General features: G+C 47.5%; 2 protein-coding genes across 6 annotated transcripts in view; one reads left to right on the top strand and one right to left on the bottom strand.

Moving 5' to 3' along the window:
- The window catches only part of Woc (zinc finger protein without children), a 113,637-nt gene that overhangs the window by 23,652 nt on the left and 62,851 nt on the right, over window positions 1–27,134 (top strand). For all 5 annotated transcript variants that reach the window (XM_077683926.1, XM_077683924.1, XM_077683925.1 and 2 more), the window contains 3 exons: window positions 1,507–1,704; window positions 2,034–2,273; window positions 18,905–19,196. In XM_077683926.1, coding sequence (XP_077540052.1) covers window positions 1,507–1,704; window positions 2,034–2,273; window positions 18,905–19,196 — 730 coding nt within the window. The remainder of the gene's footprint in view (window positions 1–1,506; window positions 1,705–2,033; window positions 2,274–18,904; window positions 19,197–27,134) is intronic.
- LOC144152606 (uncharacterized) lies at window positions 21,801–25,691 on the bottom strand. The gene is made up of 2 exons (XM_077683932.1): window positions 23,636–25,691; window positions 21,801–22,289 (listed from the first exon to the last, which is right to left on the bottom strand). Exons 1-2 carry the CDS (start codon window positions 25,235–25,237, stop codon window positions 22,014–22,016), a joined length of 1,878 nt encoding a protein of 625 aa, XP_077540058.1. The 5' UTR covers window positions 25,238–25,691; the 3' UTR covers window positions 21,801–22,013.

The raw sequence follows: 27,134 nt of genomic DNA, 5'->3' as shown, positions 1-27,134 counted from the left end.
CTAAAAGCCCTCTTGGCTTGAGCGCCAGAGTTAAGTGACTTGCTGTTCCACCCCGCGAACCGCGTGCGAGGTGAGTGCCGGATTTACGACGGGCAGGAGGAGGCAACCGATCGCCGGTCAATTGCAGTTCAGACTTGCAACGCATGTCGTGACGTTGTGTTCGTTCGAAAAGCCTCTCTGGATTGTTTTGAAGTTGAATAAAATGTATGCGTCAAACCCGGGCATTCGGTTCAGGGTGTTCTGTGCGATTGCACGAAAGAAGTTCCGCGGGACTTCAACGGTGTCTTTATGAAACTTACTCAGGTAAGAGAATATTCATGCCGTGCCTTGGCCGTGTTGCATTCAATACTAACGGGAAAGCGCTTGTTTACAATTGTTTGGATAGTCGTAAAATCTCCACACACACCGGCACTCCGCTCGCAGATCAGCCGGCGAGTCATTTCGCAAAACATTAGACAGATGGCGCCGTATGCATTAGCGTGCCACTACGCAAAACTGATGAGACGCTCTACTAAAAACTCTGCTCGCGGTGTTTACGTAGCGGGACGCAAAAATTTAGCGTTTAGTGTACGCAAAGGCAACAAACGCTGGACTAAAACTCTCTAATTCTGGGCCGGTGACATGGGAAAATGTCTGTCTGGTTTCCATCCCTACTGGTAGCTTTTTTGTAAATACACCTTCATAAATACAGTGGCACAAAAATTTGAAGAAATTTAAGCTTTATTAGCTCTTTAATAAAGCCATGAATTATTATTTATATGCATTCATAACTTGAAAACTACTGTATTTACTTGCATAATCCTCGCACTCACGTAATGCTTGCACCCCTAATGGGAGCTGCCAAAACTTTTTTTGTTTCCTCGCATACTGTTCACACCCCCAAAATTTAAAGTGACGATGAGGCAACGGCCAGCAATGTGAGCAGCACTAACTCGGACTAGGCCTGTTTCCATTTGGGTTCCCAACTACCAAATGCAGGATGGTGAAGGTAGGCGGCGGCTGGCCACCACGAATAAAGTTTTGTGCTTCGTGCCCATCTTGACCCTGTACTTTTATTACAACATTAAGTCCTGCTTGGAAAAGGCTTGGTTATGTGTAATACCTATTCAAATCCCATTCGAGCTCGTTTCTACCTCTCGGAATTTTTTCCCCGCATAATTATCACACCCCCTACACGAGGATTACGCGAGTCAACACGGCATACAAGACACCTACAAACTGGTTTTTGTTTTGGCTTTGACATAGTCGACTACTTGTGCACCAAGTTTGGTTAGATTCTGTGCATAAATTAAACCAGGTGTTTTATTTGCCAATGAGGTCTCTGGAGGGACCCTCGGGGTTCACCTTATTTGAAACACAAGTTTTGGGTGCCGCGCAGGGCGTTTGCCCTCTGCCGCACCTCCCATTCGCTGTAGAAGAGAGGGCCAGCTGGGTCGGGGCTTTTGTGGCTCCTGTTGGCGGAGGAGGAGGGTGGGCCCTTGGCCATGCTCGTCTGTCGGTTGCCAGGTGTGCTGCCTGTGCCAGAAGGACCTGAGCAAGCAGAAGGAGGGCTTCCTGGCGCCCGTGGGGGAGAAGGGACACTTCAAGGACTTCTGCAGCCAGCTGTGCCTGGAGCGGTACGAGCGCATGAACGCCTTCAACGCAGCCAACCTGGTGCCCCACAAGTGCACCGCCTGCGACACAGAGTCCACCACCAAGTACCAGGTGCTGCCACGCGGGGGGGGGGCTTGGCTCTTTGCCCACATTTCGTTCGGGTACCCTCAATTCTGCCCCATTGAGTTCAGCTTTCGAGTTAAGGTTATGTCGTTGAACGCTTGAGCATGAGGACCAAATATGGGTGGCCGCCCTGTGTGCTGGCATATAGTAACGCCTATTTTTTGAAATCCTTTGGGAAAGTATTTTTTCAAATGGTGCATAGCTTTTAGTGGTCCGACGTACTCCAGTTTTGCATTGGGTAGTGGCAGTCCACTGTACTCTGAACAGGAGCAGTCCTCCACGGAGGTGCTCATGCACTCCCCCCCCCCCACCTGCAGGTGGAGCACAGCAGCGGGGCTCAGCGCCTGTGCAGTGACGTGTGCGTGTCCAAGTTCCGCTGTGCCAACAAGATCAAGCAGGTGGTGTGTGAGAACTGCCACAGCCTGTTTGACAGCGAGCCCAGCCAGCCCCCCATCTTCCTGTACCACGACAACGTATGCCAGCAGTTCTGCAACAAGGCGTGCGTGAACCTCTTTGTGCTCTCCCACAGGAAGATTGTGCCCTGTGCCTGGTGCAAGGTGAGTCTGGCCAGGCCCTCTCTCTGGCCTGCTGGTGGAGGTCACGGCGTTTATTTCTTTTTATGCAAAGTGGAGCCCACGTATAACAAACGCTCGGTTACAACAAACAAACGCGGCATGACTGTCACAGCATGCATTGAGGTATTTTGTCTCAGGCACAGTGTCGACCATTTATAACGTAACCACTTATAGTGTGGGACTGGATATATCGCAGGCTTTCCTGGCCACCGGTAGGCCTCCCATAGAACTCAAAGCATAAGCATACTGCTTATAATGCGGTTGCCCAAAGCACCATACCGTTTATAGTGTGGTTTTTTGGCGGGTTCGCCGATCGACTGGTGCAGCTGGGGCATCGTTTTAGGGTCGCATAAATGAAAGAAAAAAAGATGGATTCAGCCTGCCGATGCAGCCAACGCTGCCTTCTCTCTGCTTTACGCCCTTTAGTTCGCCTGTTCCATACTCGCGGGAAAGCTACACCTGCCCTTGCTCTCGGCACACCTCTGAAGATACCGTATTTACACGATTGTAGGTCGACCCTTATTTTTAAATTTGACTACCCAGTGTTGGGGGGTCGACTTAGAATCGGAATCAAACCGTGTACTGCTAGTAACAGCAAGGGAAACGAGAAATCAGGTGTGCCACAAGGTCGGGAGGTTGCACCCTCGTTTCCATGGTTGCGGCCGAAGCATAGCGTATTAATTTACTCTTGCATACATTCTGGCATCAACAAAGGTGATTCCAACTAAAAGTTGGCGTTAGCGATCTGCGCCCCTTGTGCGACTAACCTCCCACCATCGCGTTCGGAAGTGTACTGAACAATGGGATATGATTGTGGCTACGTTAGCGCCGTGCATTGAATCAAGGAATTCGCTAATAATTTTGTTTATTAGGGATGAACAAAATGCTTCTTGAATGCGAATAAAATACTCGCGAACAAAAGGAAATCGCGAGCGGCCGCTTGTCAGCTGCCATGTTTGTTTTAATATCGTGTGGCAGTGGCCGCTGCCGGTAGCTTCGATTGTTGTGATTTCACAGCGAATATGTTTCCGCGGGCTTACGCAGAGGCTTCTTTTTTTTTAACATCTACTGCGCGCACCGTGAGCATACGGCTCTTGGGAAAGCATCAATCATTGATGGAAGAGCCACCATAGGGGGGTATTGGTAGTTGACAGAAGAGCTTCTCTCTCGGCACTCGTTTACAGCAGCGTTCAAATGGGCTGCTTTCTGCGCTCGTTTTTTTTAGAGGGAGGGAGGGAGGGAGGGAGGGAGGGAGGGAGGGAGGGAGGGAGGGAGGGAGAGAGAGAGAGAGAGAGAGAGAGAGAGAGAGAGAGAGAGAGAGAGAGAGAGAGAGAGAGAGAGAGAGAGAGAGAGAGAGAGAGAGAGAGAGAGAGAGAGAGAGAGAGAGAGAGAGATGCAATTTTGGGGGGTCAACCTACATTCGAGTCGGCTTACATTCGTGTAAATACAGTCGTAAGCACCCCCTCCCTGGGCGTTGTTAGTTGTTGCAATTAGAACCTTGTGCAAATAAGCAAACATCCTTTTCCCTTTCGAACGTCTGTAGATAGCTAGCCGACACCGAAGGTTTCCACTATCTGTATGTTGTGCTCATAAGTGACTGCCTTCGGCATTGCGTACACAAGGCATGAATGAATGAAAAAAAAAAAAAATCCAGCTTGCGTTCCTAATAAGTTGTCTCGCCGGCATAAGCCAGGCTCCTTCCCTCCCTGTGGCATTCTTTCTTTTAGATGCTAAGAAACACAGATCCCTCAAAACATGAACACAAAGTACAGCTAAACCTCGTTATAACGAAATTGGAGGGGCGCCGCGATTTGCTCGTTATAGCCAATATTTCGTTATAGCCGTAGCCAACATTTACTGCAAATAATATGCATTGTAGTTACCTAAAACAAAAAGCGGGCGAAATAGCATCTTGCTGTACGGCGGTAGTCGGTAAAATAAACACATTCTGGAGGTAAAAAGGAAAAGTCTTGAACCTACTTTATTGCAGTTCAAAACTCATATTTCAAACAGACTTGGCTACGAAGAAGTCCGTAATTGGACGTTGATGCACCTTCCTGATGCGAGTGATGGCTCCCTCAGCTGCGGCCGCTATGTTCACGCCATCTTCACCGCCCTCGTGCACGCCGAAGTAGCGGCGCAGCACGTCCACCGCATCTAGTGCCTGCGACGCCGTCCTTAGCGCTTCTTTTCAAGCCACGTGCAACAGCGCTGACGATGGACTCTCGGTTGCTCACGATGGTGGACAGTGTACTCGTCCACACGTCAGTCTCTTGCCACCTTACCACGGAGTGCACCTTACCTTCCTTCACGCCCGATGCGACGGCTTTTATCATAGCCGTCTTCTGTTCAAGCATGATAGTCTTTCGCTTTCACTTTCCGCCTGTCGCACTCGCGTTATTGGAATCATTCGGACAGTACAATAAAAGATAAGGTTGAAGACTGCCAAAATCCACGCACACACAACTACAGTTGAACCTTGTCATAAGAGACATGGATGTAAGAGGCAAATGGGCTTAAGAGACATTTTCACCCACATGGTTGGCTGCCTTATCTTTCCCATTAAATCGACCTCTTTTATAACAGACATTGGATGTAGAAGACAGTTGGCCATAAGGGACAAGTCATCCTTGAACTTTAATCAATAATCTCGCTTGTAACAGACATCTTAACTTCAGATGCAGTGCCACCAGTCACTAATTGCAGTTGCTTCCATTGTGGAAACACAGGTGGACGACAGACGGCTGCAGTCGCTATTTATTATAACTTCAGCAAACACACAGTGGGTCAGTCAGCTATGAAATATTGATGAGAAGCCCTGCCAATGGAAATGCAACTTGCAGAAGTGGTTGAAGCTTACTGCCATCCATTGGAACGCGACCGCACATGCGGGCGGCTCTCCCACTCGCGTAGCTCCCAATCAGGAAGCATTGCAGATGTTGAGTCCTGCAAGCGTAATGAATAGCCTGAGCACACAGCGGAACAAGCTGTGTGCTCTGGCTATTCATCAGGCTTGTGAACTCAACATCTATGATTAATCTTCCAGAAACAGTGAAAGGAGAAAAAGCTTGTAGAATCGGTTGTAAAAAACAGTGTAAATACAGCCATGAAGCAAACAAAGCTTCAGAACTGTTTCATAAATTCTGGGGGCCAAACATAAATTAGAATGAATCTTTTACAACATGCTGTAGCATTCTTTTGAGCTTATTTTGGTCATACGGTGCCCACATTGAACGTAAATGAAAACATGGTTCCCTGCTTATAAGAGACATCTCATATAAGAGACAGAAACTGCTCCCCGGTACATGTCTCTTATAAAGGGGTTCAACTGTATGCAGCGACGTTGGCGATACGAACAGGGGAGAAGGGGGTGGGAGGGGGGGGAGGCGACGCAACTGCGCGCGCTGTGTGCATTGGGGTTCTTCTCAGACTCACCGCGGATAGTTCGCAGATTCCGCGAAGCCATAGGGATACGTGGGAAAATCGAACGTCGGACTTCTCGGGGAGCCCGCGGTGAGTCCGAGGCTTAAATCGAAGGGCCCCATTGTCTGCATGCTGTGCGCAGCGAGAGGAGGGTGGGGGCTTCGCGGGCGCAGCGTCCGCATGGCGCGCCATCCAGCTTAGCGCGCGTGGCGGGAGTTTTGAACTGCTAATACAGTTGCCGCATCGTGCACTGTCTCAAATCCGCGTTGCGCACTGTTGTAAAATGAGCTCAAAATTTGATTTCTCAACGAAATTTGTTCGTTATATTCCTTAACGGGGAAATTTTACCTCATTAAAACGAGGTTTTTAATACATTGGTTTCTATGGGGCCTTTCAAGGGGAATTGCGATTTGCTCGTTATATCCATTATTTCGTTATAGACCACCTCGTTATAACGAGGTTTAACTGTATAGGTTCAGCTGCATTCACGGTTTGTAAGACTATGCAACAGCGTCTGATAGGGGGGAAAAAAAACAATGAAATAAAGACTGCCTCTGTTTCATTTTGTTTGTAGGGTTGATTTTCGTGGCTCCCGTGACATACATTATAAGTAGGCTTGTGCGAATAGTAATATTTTAGTTCGAAGCAAATTCGAATAGTTGTCAGGTGTCACTTAGCTCAGGGGTTCTCAAGCATGTTGGTCCCAGGGAACCCTGCTAAGTTCCGTTAAGTGCCAAGGAACCAGTCATGGGCACGTTACCGAAAAAAAGTAACAGTGTTACAGTTTACAGTTACCTAACACAAAAAAGTAACCCTGTTACAGTTACAGTTGCGAATTTTTCAAAAGTAACTAGTTACAGTTACAGTTACTGTAAAAAAGTAACGTCGTTACTTTTCCGTTACTGTATGAAACTAAGTCTAAAATAAGAAGATTTAGCTTATTTAATAGAAACTTACGAAGGCATGCGGGCCCAGGCAACGGTTGTACTTGCATTGTGCCGACAGACATGGCTGCCAAGCGTTTACAAAATGGACGAACACGGAGGCCGAACTGCACTTGCTTTGTGTCGAGAGACATGGCTGCCAAACGTTTAGATAATGGACGAACATGGCGGCTGAACTTATACTACAGTCTACGCTCGTTACAGCGGATCCGGCAACAACGGACTTTCGGTTACAACAGACCATTTCTGTTGGTTTGTCTGGTACCCATGCATTTTAAATGGAGTCCACTCCGCTCACAACGGACCCGGCTAGAGCAGACTATCGGCTACAACAGACTAAATTTTAGGCGAAAATTGTTTCGACTGAACGTTTATAGCAGACTTCCGCGGGGCCTGCGCCCGGTGTGCTTTTTCGTTTATTTTGGCAAGAAAACTATTATGTCTGGCAACATTGCTGGCAGCCGGGTGGTTGGCGCAGCCAAGCCAAGCCAGTGGCTTTTTTTTTGTGCGACCAGCGGCATGAGCGGCAGGGTAGCTGATTTCACTGTCGGATAAATTAAGCGTAATTAACGCTGTTGAACACGAGGAAAAACAGGCTGACATCGCCAGAAGTACAGGCCTGTCTAAGCACAGTGTCCGCTGTACCGTCAAGAACAAGGCCGCTGCCGATAAACGCGACTCCGGTGAGATTGAAAACAGGGCAATCGAATACTCGAAGTGGTGCACTCGGAGGCGAGTCTACCCTCGTCAGTTTTTTTATGTAATAAAAAACTCGGGTTCAGTGAAGTTCGGCTTTTATTATTCCCACGCATGCATCGTTCCCGTTCCGTTCGGTGAAAAAGGTAAGAAATGCCTCAAGTAGGGGTTGTTCCCCATCCATTGTGTGAAATCTGCCGGTAACCGTGCGCAGTCCAACTGGTCTAACTTTCGATTTTACAGCTGACCGTCATCAGATTATTTCATTACAGCTGTTTCAATGACCAGAATAAAATCGCTAAAAATGTGGAATCTGCCTTGAGGGAACGTCAGGCAGCGATCCGATTTGTTTGACGAACGGTTTCGGGAAAACCTGCCTCGTCGTGAGGGGAGTTAAAAGAGCCTATCTAATGCTGATGGGCACGACTGATGTTTTATAGCTGGTTTATAATTGCGCCTAGTTATATTCTTGCGTTATTTGCTCAGCTCATCTTGCGTCTTTATACGCTTGACCACATGCGCTAGGCCTTTTCGAAGTGCCGGTGGTGAGTTTTGGAAACGGTGTTTACGCGATTCTTTGCCCTCGCGCGAACACTGTGCAGAGGTGCTGCAGGCGCGTAGAAAGAACAAAGTGTATGTACTATGCATGCAATATCGGTCAAAGTACCCACTGTAGAGCTCATAGCCCCCCCCGTCGGATACTGCATACTTCGGCTACAGCGGACGTTTTTTTCCGGATTCAGAGGGTCCGTTGTAACGGGCGTAGACTGTATACCGTACTTGAGGACAAAACAGACGAAACAATCATTCACTGTCAACTAAATTTATTTTCGCCCACAGTGTCGACGCTTGACCGCCTTGCATAGTGAGGGTGAAAAGGGGGGGGCGTGGATCGGCGGAAGGCTCTTTGGAGGAAGAAACGGATCTGGGAGTACTTCGATTGTCGACGTGTTTTTGAAGGATACTAAAAAAAGCGTTACGTTAACATTTTATTTCGTACTTGTTGTCGGAGACGTGAGCTATTGCCGAAGCGACGTCTGTCCGTAAGCACTCGGAGTCATTCTCCCGCCCTCACCCCCAAACCCCCCCCCTCCTCCTCCGGAATGAGACAAGGTTATTTCCAAAGGGAATGGAAACTGAACTGGACGCTTTAGTGTTTTTCCTGCGCCTCCTTGTCCTCACAAAGGCGAATTTTGTCGCCTCGACCTGTTCTCACAAACCCAGCCTTCCACAGCCACCACGTCCCCGATCCCAGAGCCCACTTGGATTCTGCACGAAGCTCGCCCTTCGTTAAGCTCGCCCAAGTATTCTTTGCGCCCAACATTCAGAAACAGATGAAGCTAAGTATTCGTTTCTGCCCAGGCTCTGGAAATGAAGTCGCGAGGCTCTCCAAAAATATTTCCTCATGCAGCGGCAGTGTAGTCAGGAGTCTGCCGGCCAACATGCTGGCTGTTGTGTTGTGGTCATCGTATGTGTGAAGGGGCGTGGAATTTATTACTTTGTCGACCTCGTTCGAGCACTGTTGACAGCGCGACGAAACCTCTAGACCAGGGGCCCCAACCACGTGGTCCCAAACACGGCCAGGGGTCTCTAAAGAGCACAATGGTTGCAAGCAACTGCGACTGGTAAATCGAACCCTCTACAGCGCGCACGGGGCTGGACGAGTACGGGGACGGCAAGAGACTCCCCGCGGCGTTTTATGACCCCACAAACGGGGCTGCACGTCGCTAACGAGAAGGTGACGCATCTGGATTTTTGCAGGCTTCTGCGAAAGTGCAAAGGTTTCAGTGCGTTGTTGCGGTGTTTACGCATGTTTGTTTTCCTGTTCGCGTTTATGTCAAATACTTTTACTGCGCTCCAGCTGGGGCGAAAATGGTGCCACCGCACATCGTACTCTGACTTCTAAGGTCAACATGCATCCACGTGTGCTTAGGCACGTGTCGCAGCGTTATTTATGACCTGGGTGAGAGTGATATCGCACTGCTCAGGAAAATACTGCAGCTCACATTGAGGAATTTCGAGCCCTTAGCTGACCGCGTGGGGCGCCAAGCACACGCGCACGCCTAAACATTTCTAGTCCAGCTGTTTTTCACTCATGCGAAGGGAGTGAGCTGGCATGCATGAAGTAGGCGAAGGTGCTGCTCAAGAAAGTCCGAAAAAGTGGAAAGCGCAAACTGTACATCGGCCGTTAACGAGTGTTGCTTTTGGAATTTTTTATATAAAGGAAAGTAACTGTAACGGTATTTCTTGTCACAGTTACTCCATAAAAAAGTAACAGTGTTACAGTTACAAGTTCCTCTAACTTAAAAGGAAGTAGTTACAGTTACAAGTTACTAAAAAAAGTAACTAGTAATCGGTAACGCGTTACTACTAACTAGTTACTGCCTAAGACTGCAAACCCCCCCCCCCCCCCCGCCATTTTTCATTCCGTTCATGCTACATTAACGTGCAATAAAATCAAAAGCAAGCAAGGGTATCGTTTTTTTTCCCGTCGACTTAACGCGAATGCGTACGCTAGCGGCACCTATCTCCAAACAGGAGAAATGCGCATGGGGGTAATATAAGACCGAGATTCAAGTGCAATAGTTTAACCACGTGGCCCGTTTTCGGAGTCTGGCTGGCTACAAGCTGCTGGCGAGATTTATAGCGCAGCTCGCGCGTTTCTGTTATGCGCCAAGATGTGCTTACTGACACTCGGGCGTGAGTAATGGAGGTTCCTTAGATCGATCGCACCTCAAGTTCACCATATCAGACTGCGACTGCGGAACCAGGGAAAATTTATCAGTGGCTCGCAGAACCCTGAGGAGGGGCCTGCGGAACCCCTAGGTTCCGCGGAACCCACTTTGAGAAACCATGACTTAGCTTCTTGTCAATGAGACGCTGAGCTTCCAGGCCTGGTGGGACCTTCACAAGAAAGTTCCATATCAGGTTGGCACCCGTGGACACATTGGCCATGTCATTTGACTCATTGAAGCAACTGATGCCCACTGAAGTTCAAGCATGGAGTGCGATCAACACCTGCTCACTGTGCGCTTACCACACGGTAACCAAATTGGTTGGTTACCATTTCATTTTTTGAAACAATGAAACTGGAGCCTTGACTACCTCGACGAACATGCGTGCGTAAGATGGCTATAACAACGCTCTGAATGTGGTTTAGCTTGTCTTGGCTCCACATGTACTCAAGATGTAGGCCTGATGTCAATGGCGTGCGGCTTGCTTAAAAAAAACCGAAACTCCTCATAGTACAGTCTACGCCCGTTACAACGGACCCTCTGAATCCGGAAAAAAACGTTCGCTGTAGCCGAAGTATGCAGTATCCGACAAGGGGGCGGGAGGGGGGGTATGAGCCATAAAGTGGGTACTTTGATCGACATTGCATATGCAATGTCCTTTCTAAACGCCTTTTCTAAACACTTTGGTCTTTCTAAACGCCTGCAACACCTCTGCACAGTGTTTGCGCGAGGGCAAAGAATCGCGTAAACACCGTTTCCAAGGCTTAGCCCCGGCACTTGGAGAAGGCCTAGCGCATGCGGTCAAGAGTGTAAAGACACATGATAAGCTGGGCAAATAAAGCAAGAATATAACTAGGCGCAATTATTAACCAGCTATAAAACATCAGTCATGGCCATCTGAATTAGCTAGGCTCTTTTAAATCCCCTCTCGACGAGGCAGGTTTACCGAAACCGTTCGTCAAACAAATCAGATTGCTGCCTGACGTTCCCTCAAGGCAGCTCCCACATTTTTAGCGATTTTAGTCTGGTCATTGAAACAGCTGTAATGAAATAATCTGGTGACGGTCAGCTGTAAAATTAAAAGTTAGACCAGTTGGACTGCGCACGGTTACCGGTAGATTCCACACAATGGATGAGGAACAGCTCCCCTACTTGAGGGATTTCTTACCTTTTTGACCGAACGGAATGGGAATGATGCATGCGTGGGAATAATAAAAGCTGAACTTCACTGAACCCGAGTTTTTTATTACATAAAAAAACTGACGGGGGCAGACTCTCCTCCGAGTGCACCACTTCGAGTATTCGATAGCCCTGTTTTCAATCTCACCGGAGTCGCGTTTATCGGCAGCGGCATTGTTCTTGACGGTAGAGCGGACTGTCTGCTTAAACAAGCCTGTACTTCTGGCGATGTTGGCCTGTTTTTCCCCATGTTCAACAGCGTTAATTACGCTTAACTTATGAAATCAGCTACCCTGCTGCTCATGCCGCCGCCACCTGACAAAAAAAAAGCCACTGGCACTGGCTTGGCTTGGCTGCACGAATGACCCGGCTGCCAGCAATGTTGCCAGACATAACAGTTTTCTAGTAAAAATAAACAAAGAAAAAGCACATCGGGTGCCGGCATCGGGGAAGTCCACTATAAACTTTCAGTCGAAACAATTTTCGCCTAAAATTTAGTGTTGTAGCCGATATTCTGCTCTAGCCGGGTCCGTTGTGAGCAGAGCGGACTTTATTTAAAATGCATGGGGACCAGACAAACCAACAGAAATGGTCTGTTGTAACTGAAAGTTTGTTGTTTCCGGATCCGCTGTAACGAGCGTAGACTGTACTTGAACCAGTGGCGTCAGAACTATTTTTCCCTGGGGGAGCCAAAATTATGCTACCGTAAACATCATTATCATCATCAATTATATTAACATTATGGTTGTTTTTTAAATACCTCGTAATTTATTTTCTTTGAGTACTTCTGCAGGGTCTGTACAGTGCTGCTACAATGACTAGTATGCACAAATAATCGCAATTGGCCCATCAACATAAAACCAAATCAAACCCATTCAAATATTTACTGAGTCATGTCGACTGTGCCCTCTACACGAGGCAACAGTAGCACCCACGATTCCGTGCATTTTTTATTTATCAATGCAAAAGAGCAGTGTACATCTAAATAAATAAGAAAATAAAATTTGCAAAAGAAAAACATACTTACAGCGCATTCATATACATGCGTCCTAACCACGAACATACTACAAGACCTGCGCATTCACGCTACAAAATGAAGGCTCACACAAAGAATATTGACAAACTAAGTGAGTTAAATACACATGTCAGTTGAAGAAAGAAGTTATGCTATGCTTTAACATGGACATATAGATTGAACCATGTGCGTTTTATTATCAGAGTACGTGCATGCATAACGGATAATTTGTTTTAATTTTGTTCCGAGTATTTCTAGTTGTCTGGTGCACCATTATATTAGGAAAATTTCAGTAGTATGATACGGATGCATTCATATTTCGTAATACAGTTAAACGTCGATATAACGAAGTCGTACTTGCGGGTGAAAATTTCGTTAAATCGAGAATTTCGTAAAATCGAGGTTTCGATTTTACAGTTAATTTAACCAGTTATTGAGGTTTCAAAACCTTGCGCATCGCTCAGAAACAACTGCTATGTAGTTACCTCTCCACTTAAAGCGAAATTTGTGCTAAAACTGGCCGCGAAAATTGTGTGAGTTAAGAGCTTCAACACTTGGGCAATGGAATTCGGATACCCGACAGTAGTTCGTGTCGTCATAAAACCGGTGCTTTTTCCGCAACGCCTCATTAAATATGATAGCACACTAGGTTTCCACTTTTTCTTTTTTTCATTTTGGTCACTACTAAACGCCGCTGTTAGTCAATTGAACCCGCTTCCATGCCCCGTGAACTTCACCCCGCGAGGTGCTGGTTCGAAGTTACGCCTCTTTTCGTCCGTTCAGTGGTAGGCTTAGGAGCGGCGTTGAGGGGTGCGGCGGGCCAACAGCGGAAGAAGCTTTCAAAAGACTTTTTTCATGCACAAAGGCTCTGCAGTATGGGCGCGTGACGCAACCACGACACTAGAGATAAAGCCATCATTGAGGGTTGAGCGGAGTACACACGGACCGCTTCACTTTGTGGAGCAGCGCTTATGTGCTCCCGCAAAAGCGGAAAGCTTACATTAAATATCTTCTGGCCAAATTTGATTAAGCAATTACTTTTATGCCCGCTGAGCCCTAAAGAAACCAATTTCTCCACATTGCAGCTGTCTAATGAACACGTTTTGACCACGTTCGGAGAGCAATTTATTGCCACCAGCACTCGATGTTCAAGCCGTAGTGAAGAAGTCCGTAAGCAGTGCTTGGCGTTTCTTGACCAGGGTGGGCTTTACGTGACGCTCGTATGCTGACAGTGTTAACAAGGCTTGCTCTTAAACATTCGCGTGTGCCCGCGTGCCTCCGCAGAATGTCGATGGCACCCATCACTTCGGTGGCCTTCGGTTTCACTGACACTTCCTCAGGCTCTTGTTCGGAACACTTTTCTTTCTCTTAAAGTGCTCATGCTGCTTATAAGACTCATCTAATGATGGACGAACTAAATATAATGTGGTTATCAGCGAGCACAACCTAGAGCAGCAGCACCGTGAGCAAGGACGCGTAGAAAAAAACACTTGAAGTAGGCTTCGGCAGCCTAAGCATAGAGGGCGCTGGTGTAGGCAACGATGGAGACATCAAAATGGTGGCCGCACTATTAAACCGGCCGTGACCGCTAACGGTTTTTGAGCAGCTTCTTTCATCGCGTTTAATTGTTGTCAACCGCGTAATTCACCGCTTTTCTTTCATTTTAGCCTTTTACGAGTTAATGTGAGTACAGTTAAACCTCGATGTAACGAAGTCGGTAAAATTCGTAATTTACTTCGTTACATTGAAATTTCGCTACATTGAAATTCGCGGTTATAATGAAGTGTTCATCCCGTGAAGCGTTTCCTGAAAAAGAAAACGTGGCGCGCATACACGGCCGGCGCACTGTTTCTGTTTCTATCGGTGCTTAATCGTCTACGCGGGCATCAGCGTGATCCGCATGGAGCGTTTTCTTCCCGCAAAAACGCGCCCCGCAAGCCACAGGCGCGCTGACGCAGCCGCGGAGACCACCCGCGCGATGCGGGTAGCACCAGCGACCGATTCTAACCGCTCGCTGAAACGCAACTCGAGGGGCAAACGAGAGGGGTATGCGAGAAAAAAAGCGGATAACGTGGGCGAAATTTTCACTGTAAAACGTCATTCACGCCGCTTACGAGAGCGCCCATCAAATATCCTTCGCGGCGGCCTTATCGTCTAGCCAGCCAGCATCCCCGAGCGCTTCGAAGCTCCCGCCGTAGGGTGCGCGCCTCCCCATTGGCAAAACCGTGGCGAAACTGGTCAGGCTCCTCCCACCGCTGCGCGCAGCGCGAGTCACTTCCCGCCGCCGGCACGCAATCGCGGACGCCGGTGTGAAAAAAAAACGCGCGTGCAAGGCTCATAAAGATTCACAAATGCTTGCTGGGACGACGAAACCCAACAAGCATGAGCGAACTCGAACGAAGTGCAAAGCGGCGGCTTGCGGCGGCGGCGGCAACGCCAGTGGCGATTAGGCTTACCACCGCGGAGGATATTTGATGGGCGCTTTCGTAAGCGGCGCGTGTCACGTTTTACAATGAAAATTTCGCCCACGTTATCCGCTTTTTTTCTCGCACGCCCCTCTCATATGCCCCTCGAGTTGCGTTTCAGCGAGAGGTTAGAAGCGGGCGCTGGAGCTACCCGCATCGCGCGGGTGGTCTCCGCGGCTGCGTCAGCGCGCCTGTGGCTTGCGGGGCGCGTTTTGCGTTTTTGCAGGGAGAAAACGCTGCGTGCGGTTCACGCTGATGCCGATTAAGCAGTAGACGATTAAGCTCCGACAGAAACAGTGCGCCAGCCGTGTATGCACGCCACCCAGTTTGTAGGCAAGGGACTTAGTCAAAGACTCCGTGGCTGGCTGCATCCGCGACATTGGGCGACCCGTGTCGCCGTTCGCGTTTTATTGGGACCCCATTTCGGCGCTTGCGTCTCCCAAAATCTACTTCTACAACTTAAATATCGTGCCTCGTTTTCCATGAAACTTCGTTACATTGAAATTCCGGCAAACGGGACTTCGTTACACAGAGGGTGAAAATACATGGTGTGCATACGCTTGAAGTTACAAAAAATTCCGTGGTTCGTTACATCGAGGGTTTCGTTACATTGAAGTTCGTTACATCGAGGTTTAACTGTACTGAATGTTTTCAATGTAGACTCTGAGAGGCAAAAAAAAAATTCCCCGCATTTCCCCGAGGGGAAGAATGTGAAAGTGCGAATGCACGAGTTGAATTTGCGCGGTTCGGTAATGTTCGCGAAAGAGAGATCACACACACACACACACAACTACAAAGAAAGAAAGATGCATTTATTCACAGACACCTATTTGTGTTATCGTTGTACTTGATTGCTAGAGCGGATCTCAGCTTTGAAATTTCGTGTCAGTACTCCTTTAAGCGGGTGCATTAGCCCTTCTCACGCCCGATTCCTGGCCAATCCCCCACGTGGGTATGTGCCATGTCAGCGGCCAGGCAGCTCGCGCCCATCTCCCCCCGTTGCTAAGGAAGACGAGGAGCGCGCGCACCCGCAGCTGTTGCTATGCGGACTACGGCGGCGGACGATTCAGGCTCGCTTAAAGAAGTGCATTCGCACTTAATAAAATGTGCCTCGACTGGAATTTCGTTCTTCCTTTTTTGCCATGACTTCGTTAAATCGAAAGCGTGGCACGAAATTACTTTGTAAAATCGAGATAAAAATACATGGATTTAGCAAAATTTTGATGGGGAACTTGAAAAAATTCATTATATCGCGAATTTCGTTAAATCGAGGTCCATTTTATATCGAGGTTCAACTGTATGTAGTCGCACTTCTGATATTTCTCCTGAGAACTTGTTAAACTGAGTTTTTATGCTATTGGGGCAAGCCGCTTAGGAAACCACGGTTTTCTAACAAATCTGAACTGGCTAGCGTAAAAAATTATTGGTCATACTGTCCAATGGAGCTGGCTAGTATCATGATTGTACGAGCCGAATACAAAAGGCAGAGCCAATATACCATTGATCCATTGATTGATACCGCAGGCATCGAATATTTGGGCTGGGAGAGTATGGGAGAGTAGCTTTTCAAATGCTTCGTACAAAGGCCTTTCAACTATAAATCTTCTGAAAATGGGTAACGCCGAACTCACTATTTTTTCAGATGTGAGGCCACTCAGAAAGGCAAAAAATATCGTCTGATCCTTAGCCATTTTGTCTTCAACAAATAAACCTAACTTTGCTGGAGCCGTCTGAGGCTCAGCAGAAGTCTTCAGGAGCCCCTTGACTGGGGGAGCCGTGCTCCCCCATTAGTACATTAGGGGGAGCCGTCGCTCCCCCTGCACCCCCAGTTCCGACGCCCCTGACTTGAACGCAGTTTTGATTTTCATTCACCCCGAATACTTCAAAGTATCGGAAATTTTAAATTCGGGTCAAAGCGAATTCGAATACTGTAATATCTGTTCGAATATTTGAAGTGCTCGAATATTCGCACAAGCCTAGTTTTAAGTGGTCTATAGTTGTATAATGAACTGGTGCGAGGGGGCAAATTGGGTACAGCGCACGGTCGCCCGTCGCCGGACTGCGCCTGGCATTCGCAGTCGCCACTTGATCGGCTTTCCGCGAACGAAAAGCATCAGATGAACTGCATAGGGATAACCTTTCTCCAACAGAACTGATTGCAGCCAGCAAAAGAAAAACTGGGGGAAAGAAAACGTACACAAAAAAAGAACGTCGTTATTATGGCCCCCAATCTTCGTCTGCAGGTGGACAGAGGGAGCAACAACAGAAGAGGGGCGAAGCGATGTATAAGAGAAACGATAGTGAACTTACAGAAAGTTGGCGTTGGCACTGCGTCAACACCTGTGAGGTGTTGACCTCACAGGGTGTCCCTCCCTGCCTGCCTGGGAGCAGAAAAATCGGCATAACAGATTGTGTAGGGCCACAAAATTAGCTACTCATGAATTTCAGCAGTCCCCATTCATGATCACTCGCGCCTCCTTCTCCAGTTTGACCAGGAGAAAAGTAAAAGAAAAGAGGAAGCAACGCTACCGGAATTGCGTGCCACGAAGCCGAAACACGTCGATAGTGCCAATGAGGTGTCATCGATATTCCTCTTCTGGCATTATGAATGACCTTATGCAGGGAGCAAAAAACTGCGACCTGGAGAAGTATGATCTGTCCAAGTCGACAACCTCTACAATTTTTAAGGACAGAGAGAAGATCCTGAGCTCCAAGATCAATGTTGCCCCGCCAACTAGGAAGCGCAACGGTCCCCAATGACAATTCGTAAAACATTTATGCATATCTTACGAGCTATTTTTTCCCTTGTCTAACTTCTTTTTGGGCCGGAATTACCATTCCGGCGGGTGAGCGGCAAAGTTTGCTTCGTGGCTGCAGCCAGTGGCCTGCTATTGTCGCGTCATCCATTCAATGCCCGCGGCCACGTCAGTGCGCCTGTTGATTGCGTGCCATGTTTCGACGCACAAAAAACACTTACAGTTTAATCCCGCTACAACGAAATTGACAGGGCGTGAAAAAAATTTCATTGAAGCGGAATTCGTTGAGGCGAATCTGCCCCAACACACCATGTAAGGGCAGGAAAAATAGCCCTGTATATAATCCGCATCATTGACAGCATGCTGCAATGTTTACAGAAAGGAGCGGCGATCAGTTACATTGGGTTTATTCGGATAACAAACCTGCCAATGGTTATCTGGTTTTTTTTTACGTGCACGTAAAGAGCGTGTTACGGGAGGGGGGTGCGGAAGAAGTGCAGTTGCAGAACGTATTGCTCTCCAACAAGGCGTGTCCACCGAGCTGATTACTTGCACAACGCATACATGACGGCGCTGTGCCAGCTGCAAAGCACATCCGTGCGATTTGAACTAGATATCGTGATTTCAACTGGATATGGATTGGCTGTAGCTCCGGCTCGGTGAACTCGGCCTGCGCCTCATGTAAAGATGGCCAGCCATATCGTTATCACCAGCAAACAATGGCATCCATATGTGGGATTGTTTTTGTTTATGGATGGTGGTGTGGCTGCTGGCACACGTTTTCGGTGAAACTAACCGACCTGAATGTAAAATAAGTTACAGATAGCTGGCGTTATGCTCATTTTATTGTAAAATAAATGTTCAAACCTAGCCCCAATGAGTGGCGTGAATTTTGTTGAAGTGAAAGCAAGTCAGACAAATGGTTTGTTGGACGAGTTTTTTTTTTTTTTTTTTTTTTTCAATTGACTTCTAATGCTAGCTGACAGAAAATCGGAAAATATTTCGTGGAAGTGGAAATTTCATTGAAGCGGAGTTCGACTGTATTACTCTTACAATGAACTTCATATATAACAAACAAATTCAGTGTGACGGCCGAGCTTGTTATAAATGGGTTTGACTGTAGTATATAGAAAACTTTTCTGCTGTACTACGCAGAGGCTCCGTCTTCAGTGACTCACACTGGTCAGTTCCGCATTGCTAAATAATTGGAACTCCATGGAGGTGGAAAGCAAAACGCCCGTGTGTAAGGGTTTCAGTACACTTTAAATCTTCCCAGCTGGTCAAAGTTAATCTCAAAGCCCGAATGTAGCTGAAATTGCATCCTCGGCCGCGATGTCTGAAGGGCTTGTGTTTGAAGGGATCTGTTCGGCATGTGCCGACGACCTCTGCTGTTCTTGCAGGTGAAGAAGTACAACTTCGACATGATTGAGCGGGTGGAGTTGTCCGGGAGCCACCTGTTCTGCTCGCTCAACTGCCTCAACCTGTTCCGGGTGAACCAGAATGCATCGTCGGCACGGGTGATCCGCTGCGACTGCTGCCACACGATGCAGCCTGCCCAGTACCACCTGACCATGAGTGACGCCTCCATCCGCAACTTCTGCTGCTACAAGTGTGTCATCGCATTCCAGAACCAGTTCAAAAACCTGCCAGTGCTCACCACATCATCGCCCACAGTCAGCCCCGCCACCATGGGTGAGCCTCGTCCTTGCCGCCAATGCCCACTACCTGCAGCTGGAAAGAGCCCTGGGATGTGTTCTGGCTGCTGCAGCAACACTTGTCTCTGAGCCAGTCATATTTGTGTCCGTGATGCATTTTTTGGTACGATTAGAATGCTGCTAAGCTTATAGTACGGCCCTGTAAACTGAGCAATACCAGTGGCAGGGCCTAGTTGCAGAGGTTAATAGGTAGTGTTCTGCTTAGGTGTGTGCCAATACCAAATAGTAGCTTTCGAATTGAATATTGAATTTAATTAGGAAAAAAAAAAGCGTCGAATCGAATATGAAATACAGTTGAACCTCGATATAACGAACCTCGATTTAACGAAATTCGCGATATAACGAATTTTTTCAAGTTTTCTAACAAAATTTTGCTAAATGCATGTATTTTTGTCTCGATTTTACGAAGTAATTTTGTGCGGCGCTTTCGATTTAACGAAGTCACGGCAAGAAAGGAAGAACGAAATTCCGGTCGAGGCACGTTTTATTTTGCCTCTCAGGCCCTACATTGAAAAAATTCAGTACTCAAATTGACTCTTTAAGGCTAAAATGAAAGAAAAGCGGTGAAATCTACGGTTAACAACAATTAAAAGCGAAGAACGAAGCTGCACAAACCGCTAGCGGTCATAGACGGTTTAATAGTGCATCCACTATTTTGACGTCTCCATCGTTGCCTACGCCAGCGCCCTCTATGCTTAGGCTACCGAAGCCTACTTCAAGCTTTTTTTTTTTCTACGCGTCATTGCTCACGGTGCTGCTGCGCTAGGTTGTGCTCGCTGATAACCAAATTAATATTTTGTTCGTGCATCGTTAGGTGAGTCTTGTAAGCAGCATGAGCACTCCAAGAGAAAGAAAAGTGTTCCGAACAAGAGCCTGAGGAAGCTCGGTGAAACTGACAGCCACCGAAGTGTGATGGATGCCATCGATGTTCTGCGGAGGCACGCAGGTGCACACGAATGTTAAGACCTTGTTAGCGCTGTCAGCATACGAGCGTCACGTAAAGCCCGCCCTGGTCAAGAAACGCCAAGCACTGCTTACGGACTTCTTCACTACGGCTTGAACATCGAGTGCTGGTGGCAATAAATTGCTCTCTTTGAACGTGGTCATCTTCGTTTCACCAGCGTTAATTAGACAGCTGCGGTGCGGAGAAATCAGTTTCGTAAGGGCTCAGTGGGCATAAAAGTAATTGCTTAATCGAATTTGGCCGGAAGATTTTTAATGTAAGCTTTCCGCTTTCCGGATCACGTAAGCGCTGCTCCACACAGTGAAGCGGTCCGCGTGTACTCCGCTCAACTCGCAATCATGGTTTTATCTCGAGTGTTGTGGTTGAATCACGCGCCCATACTGCGGAGCCCTTGTACATGAAAAAAGTCTTTCGAAAGTTTCATAGCAGCCTTCCGCTGTCGGCCCGCCGCGCCTAAGCCCACCACTGAATGGACGAAAAGAGGCGTAACTTCGAACGAGCACTTCGGCGGGGTGAAGTTCACGGGACATGGACGCGGGTTCAATTGACTAACAGCGGCATTTAGTAGTGACCGAAATGAAAAAAGAAAAACTGGAAACCTAGTCTGCTATCATATTTAATGAGGCGTTGCGGAAAAAGCACCGGTTTTACGATGACACATGAACTACCGTCGGCTATCCGAATTCCATTGCCCAAGTGTTGAAACTCTTAATTCACACAATTTTCGCTGCCAGTTTTAGTACAAATTTCGCTTTAATTGGAGAGGTAACTACATAGCAGTTGTTGCCTGGCGAGGGCCAAAGTGTTAAAACCCCGGTAACTGGTTAAATGGACTGTAAAATCGAAACCTCGATTTTACGAAATTCTCGATTTAACGAAATTTGCGGCCCCAAGTACGACTTCGTTATATCGAGGTTTAACTGTATATATTTTTTTACAGGCCTTGATTTTCAACAGGTTTTTGTGCAAAAACAGAAGCTACCTCACATGTGCGGGAGTCGTGATGTTCTTTTTTCTGACTGAAAGGAGAAACTTTAAAGTCTCATTCGCAGCAGTCGAATTCCTGAATTGCTGTGAAATGATATTTTATTGATTTGATTTGATTTGATTTGATTGATTGATTGATTGATTGATTGATTGATTGATTGATTGATTGATTGATTGATTGATTGATTGATTGATTGATTGATTGATTGCAGGGTTTAAGGGGACATGCTCCTCGAAACAACTTTTTTTTTAATAATGAAGTTAGGAGGCTGAAATTTTCACAGCTTGTAAAGATTGAGCTCCTCTGGTCATATATGCAATCAGATTTCAAATAGCTGCTCCGAATGAAATGTTACGCAGCATGACTTGCAGAAAAATGGCTTTTTTGTGCACACTTTTTTTATAGCAAAAATTTTTCCTGAAACTTTTAAAATAGCCTAGGTGGTTCCTTATGAACTGCAGAGTTCCGAAATCTAACTGAAAAAGCCTTTTATTCATTTTCCTCACCACGAAAAAAAGAAAAAAACGACTGGTAGTGTTCCTTTTCTTGTTCTGTATATTTTTGTTTCATGACCGTCAGAAATATCTAAGGACGCAAATTGCATGAATAACAAGGTTTTTTCACTCGATGTGTTTTTTAAATATCTGTGCGAAACTTCATCATGATACGACAACTCTAGTGGGGGAAAACAGTGCGCACAAACTCAGTAAACGGACAAAAACAACAAACTGAGAAAAACGCAATTGAAAGTTTATTTCTTTGGCATATTCAGAAATTCTTGCTCAAACAACATGAAACTTGGTGGGGATAGAGTCTGAAATGTCCACATTGAGGTACTAAAACTAGAACGCTTCTGCTGCATAAATTGCACCCTCACGGTTCTTGTGGGTGTAGTCCTCGATACAGGACCGTTTCACCAGGCTGCGGCGATGGGACCTAGCCTCAGCAGTCAGCTTTGCAGACATCTGCCTGATCCTCCACTGGTCATTTGCATTGCTTAGTTTGACCAGTTCTTCTGAAGGGAAGATTCCCAGTTCTTGGAGAACTTGCTCAAAGCTAGTGTGGCCCTTGTTGAACCACAACACTGCGAGAGCAGTGGCCGTCTCCACTACAGTGAACTGCAGGTTGTGCGATACTGTCCTGTGCCAGATGCGCAGGGCTGCTTCCGTCTCCATGGCATGGGATGAACAGTGGGAATTTTTTTCACACACAGGGGCATGAAAGGCTTGCCACACTTCCTCCTCTCGCTCCTCAAGCTTTTGGTGGCGGCTGCAACTTTGACAGTATTTGACAGCACCTCGAAATCCAGGCAGAGACCAGTGTCGGGAGAAATGGCAGTGCCAACACCGTTGTGGCTCTTGTGTCTTTGCTTCTACCAAATACCATCAAACATCACACTGACGTCAGCTTGACCAGTTTGCAGTGCAGTTACAGTAAAATCTCGTTACTACGAACATCAAATTAACAAATTTTTCAGATTTACGAATTTTTTGAAAATTCCCGCCAAAACGTCTATACTCTATATCAAGGGTTCTCAAGCATGTTGGTCCCAGGGAACCCTGCTAAGTTTCGTTAAGGGGAGATGCTACTCGAAGAAACTTTTTTTTTAATATTCATGGTAGAAGAATGAAATTCAGGCTGCTGACATAGTTTTTTGTGCAGATTTCAAATATGTAATTACTTTTGTTGTGAGTTGCATAGTTCTTATGTTGCATCATGACAATGCGTAAAATATAAGCATTTTTGCCCCCACTTTTTCTCCAACTAAACTTCCGTGCATTTAGTTCACTGATGGCTCATAGTATTCCTCATACACAGTAGAATGCCGAAAACTAACTTCAATGTACATATAAAGCACGATAAAATAGGTAAAAAATTTAAATCTAGGAAGTCTAAATTGTAAGAAGGTCAGTATGAGTTATTTTTTTGTAATAAAAAAGTAAGTGGTATCAAAGTTTCATATAGATAACGGCACTCCTCATGCTTTAGAGAATATGTGGGCAAAATTTCATTCAGATACGAGCATTAGAAGTGCCAAAAACAAGGGGGGCAAACTCAAAAAGTTCCTAAAAATTACGTTCTGAGAAAAACGCATTTGAAAGTAAAATTGAAAGTTTATTTACAAAGCAGTGCCCAAGCTGTGATAAAACTTGCACATAAATGCAACCAAATGTCCACCCAGCAGCCACTGCAACTAGAAGCAGCCTGCTCCATAGGTTTGTCCCTCACAGCTCTTCCGAGCAGACTCCGCGTCTCGAGACTTCTTCTTTATCGTACGCCGATGTGCCCTTGCTTCCGCAGTCTGTTTGGTAGACATTTTTTTCTGCCGTGTGTTGTCTTGCAAAGCGCCAAGCACAACCAGATCTTCAGTTGGAAGCACGCCCAGCTCCTCCAGGACACGTTCAAAGCTGGAGTGCCCTTGATTGAACCACAAAACTGCCAAGGCAGCGGCCATCTCCACAACAAACCGGGAGGCAAATCGTGTCTTCGGGCAGAGGAGCCATATCTTACTGTTCAATGACTCAGCTGCGTTTTGTGTTTTGCCCTGAACACAGCGTGTGAGCAGCTCCTTGTCAGTCAACCTCTTGTAGATAGGCAGGACTGCCTTCCCCTGTGCCTTGGTGAGCAGTGGTGTGTGGGCAGGTGCCGGTTCACCCAAGGCTTCAGCACGCCTGTGCTTGCACCAGGATGTTGCGCCTGCTGGGCAGTACTTGTGACTGCTCGCACCATCGGTAGAACAAGAATGAAAATAGGAAGCCCAAATGGCCTGGTGCATGCCTTGAACGCTGCCCCTGTTGCTTGTGATGGCAACTTGGTAATAGGTTTGTAACTTGTGGATCACAGGATCCTTCAGTTTTTCACTTCTAGGCAGCGGCTCCTTCACCTTGCGTATGTTGGTGCCAAGGCGCTTTGCCACATGATTGGTACAATCTTCCTTCATTATCTGAACAGCACCATCGTACACATCGGCATCTACAACTGCATTATAGGCTTTCGAGTCGCCATCACTGAGGAACACCCCAAAAAGCAATGGCGTAGCATATTCCTGGCTTCTCTGCCATATCTGCAATGCTGCTTCTGCTTCCATTGCATGCGCCGAGCAGTCAACATTTCTCTCACACACAGGAGCATGGAAAGCTTGCCAAACTTCCTCTTCCTCATCTGGAAGGACCTTGTGCCGACTGCAGGCTAGACAGAAGTTTGACAGGACTTCAAAGTCCAAGCAAAGCCCAGTGTCAAGCGACACAACCGTGCCAATACCATTGTGGCTCTTATGGCCCCCTTTCTGCCACGTACCATCGTACATCACGGCAACGTTGTCCTCCCCGACTTCACTTCTCGTGAGCTGCCTAGATGTCTCAAGATTTTTTGAGACGGCACTCATTGCTGCGCCGTGCACCTTCCTACTGATCGCAGCAAATGACTTATGATGCATGGGCTTCGGCAGCCCAGCTATCGCAGAAAAGCGGACCAGCTGGTCATAGCCCATCCCCACAGAGCGTGCTGCCACAACAGCTTTCACATTTATGGCGAAAGACTCACGCGAGCTCCCGCCGTCGTACGCTCTGCTTGCGCACGGTCTGTTCTCCGCACTTGTGCTTGCATTTCCGTCCGACGCAACTCGCCGTGACGTGTACGACGCGGAAAGAACACTTTCTGAGCACGCAGTGTTTTCACATCGGAGCTCTAGATACGACGCGAGTCCTTTGCGCTTCTCAGCCGGTTCGCGAACTGGAACTTCCGATCGCCGACACGTCGGGCAAACCGCACCGCTCACCAGCAAGTTCAGTGCTGTAATGTCAGCAATAACGCACGAATCCCCTTCGCGTGCTCTTTCTTCATTCTGAAAGAGTCCAATCTTCTTTTCGGAGGCACTCACGTACTCCAACGCAGCGTCGAAGTCGCACAAGTTGTCGGCGTCGCCGTTGCTAGGCCTCGCGGCCGCGGGTGCACTTGCCGTTCGGCGAGTCTTCGGCGTCGATTTGCGCCGGCGTCCCTTAAATTTGTGCACAGAGCGGTACTTCGAGGGACGATCAATGGCTCTGTTAGCCACTTTCCCAGTCATAATGCAGGTTATAACGCACAACGACTGTTTCTTAGCTGGGCAGTTCGAAGTGACATGGAGCCAGCAAGTAGGCTTCACCACACGCCAACGCGGAGCAGCCAATGGCGATCCCCGATTCGTACCACGTGACTAAAAGCCCGCCGCACGGCACGAAAAAAGCAGCAGAAACATCCTTTTCTTTATTATTTTCTGCTCTGCAGCAGCCCGGGCAACCAAGGTCATTGGGAGAACACGGCTTGGCCCATCTCCTCACGCTGCCCGCGATGGCGTGCGGATGCGCTGTCTCGGGCGCGCGGCGCTTGAATAGAGCGTACTTTCGGTCTTTTAACTGCCACCATGGGCTCTTTAAATGCTGTTTGAACTAATTTCCAGTTTGAATTAGGCTTTGATTTTTATTTTATAGATGGTAGAGGAACTAATCATGATAAAACAAGTGAAAACAGAAAAATGAAAATTTCCGAAAAAAATCGATTTTTCGACCCGCATCTCCCCTTAAGTGCCAAGGAACCCCCCCCCCCATCCCGCCATTTTTCATTCCGTCCATGCTACATTAACGTGCAATAAATTCAAAAGCAAGCAAGGGTATCGTTTTTTTCCCCCGTCGACTTTACGCGAATGCGTACGCTAGCGGCACCTATCTCCAAACAGAAGAAATGCGCATGGGGGTAATATAAGACCGAGATTCAAGTGCAATAGTTAAACCACGTGGCCCGTTTTCGGAGTCTGGCTGGCTACAAGCTGCTGGCGAGATTTATTGCGCAGCTCGCGCGTTTCTGTTATGCGCCGAGATTTGCTTACTGACACTCGCGCGTGAGTAATGGAGGTTCCTTAGATCGATCGCACCTCAAGTTCACCATATCAGACTTTGCGACTGCGGAACGAGGGAAAATTTATCTGGCTCGCGGAACCCTGAGGAGGGGCCCGCGGAACCCCTAGGTTCCGCGGAACCCACCTTGAGAAACCATGCTCTATATGTAAAAAAATTTCAGTACTACGAATTTCAGAATAACGAATATTTCAGAATAACGTAGGTAATTTTTACTCGCGATCGTTTATTACGCTTCGTTATTACGAACTTCCACTGAACTTTCGGTGTCAAATCTTTGAAGCTTTCACCTACCACCATCATCATCAGCAGCAGAAGGTAAGAGCTGGGGAAACCCGTTTCAACAGATACAGTCCAAGCAGCATTGGCATCATCGCGAGCGGCGTCACTACCGGCCTGATGAGTGCGTACACTATGTCGTACGCCTAGTGTGAGCACATTTGTAGATGTCAGCTGGAGCTGCAAAGTATCTGCGCCGTGGTTGTGTTGTGCATTCTGTTGGCCGACAGTGAGTTCTTCTGGACCCCGTGTTAAACAGAAGCGGCGCCAGTTTTCGCTCAAAGAAAAACTGGACATTCAGACAGAGCTGAGCAATGGAAAAAAGCAAGTCGACTTGTGCAGGGAGCGTGATATCGCGCCGTCAACAGTCACGACAATACTCAAAGATCGCGACAAGATCATGAAGCTGCATCGCGAGTCTCAGCTGGCATCCTCAAGAAAACGCCTGCGGCTGGGCAACTTCCAGGAGGTTGACGACGCCGTCCTCACGTGGTTTAAGGGCGCTAGGCAACACGATGTGCCTTTTTCAGGCCCTATAATTCAGGAGAAGGCCCGACAGTTTGCATTCGCCTTGGACATCTCCGGCTTTGATGCAAGTGCCGATGGCTTTATCGCTTCCGTCAGAGGAATGGCATTGCGTGGCAAGTTGCTTGTGGCCAAGAGAAGGCAGCAGACACCGAGAGTGCAGTAACCTGGCGGAACGACAACTTCCAAGAAATCGTCGAGGCTTTCTCTCCAGACGACGTCTTTAACGCCGACGAAACGGCGTGCTTTTATCAGCTATTGCCTGAT

Source organism: Haemaphysalis longicornis, unplaced genomic scaffold, assembly GCF_048455015.1.
Source record: "Haemaphysalis longicornis isolate Haplotype H1 unplaced genomic scaffold, Haemaphysalis longicornis Haplotype H1 scaffold_9, whole genome shotgun sequence".
In the NCBI taxonomy this organism is placed as follows: Eukaryota; Metazoa; Arthropoda; class Arachnida; order Ixodida; family Ixodidae; genus Haemaphysalis; species Haemaphysalis longicornis.
The sequence above is the reverse complement of the archived record's forward strand: the minus strand, read 5'-3'. Positions and strand labels throughout refer to the sequence as shown.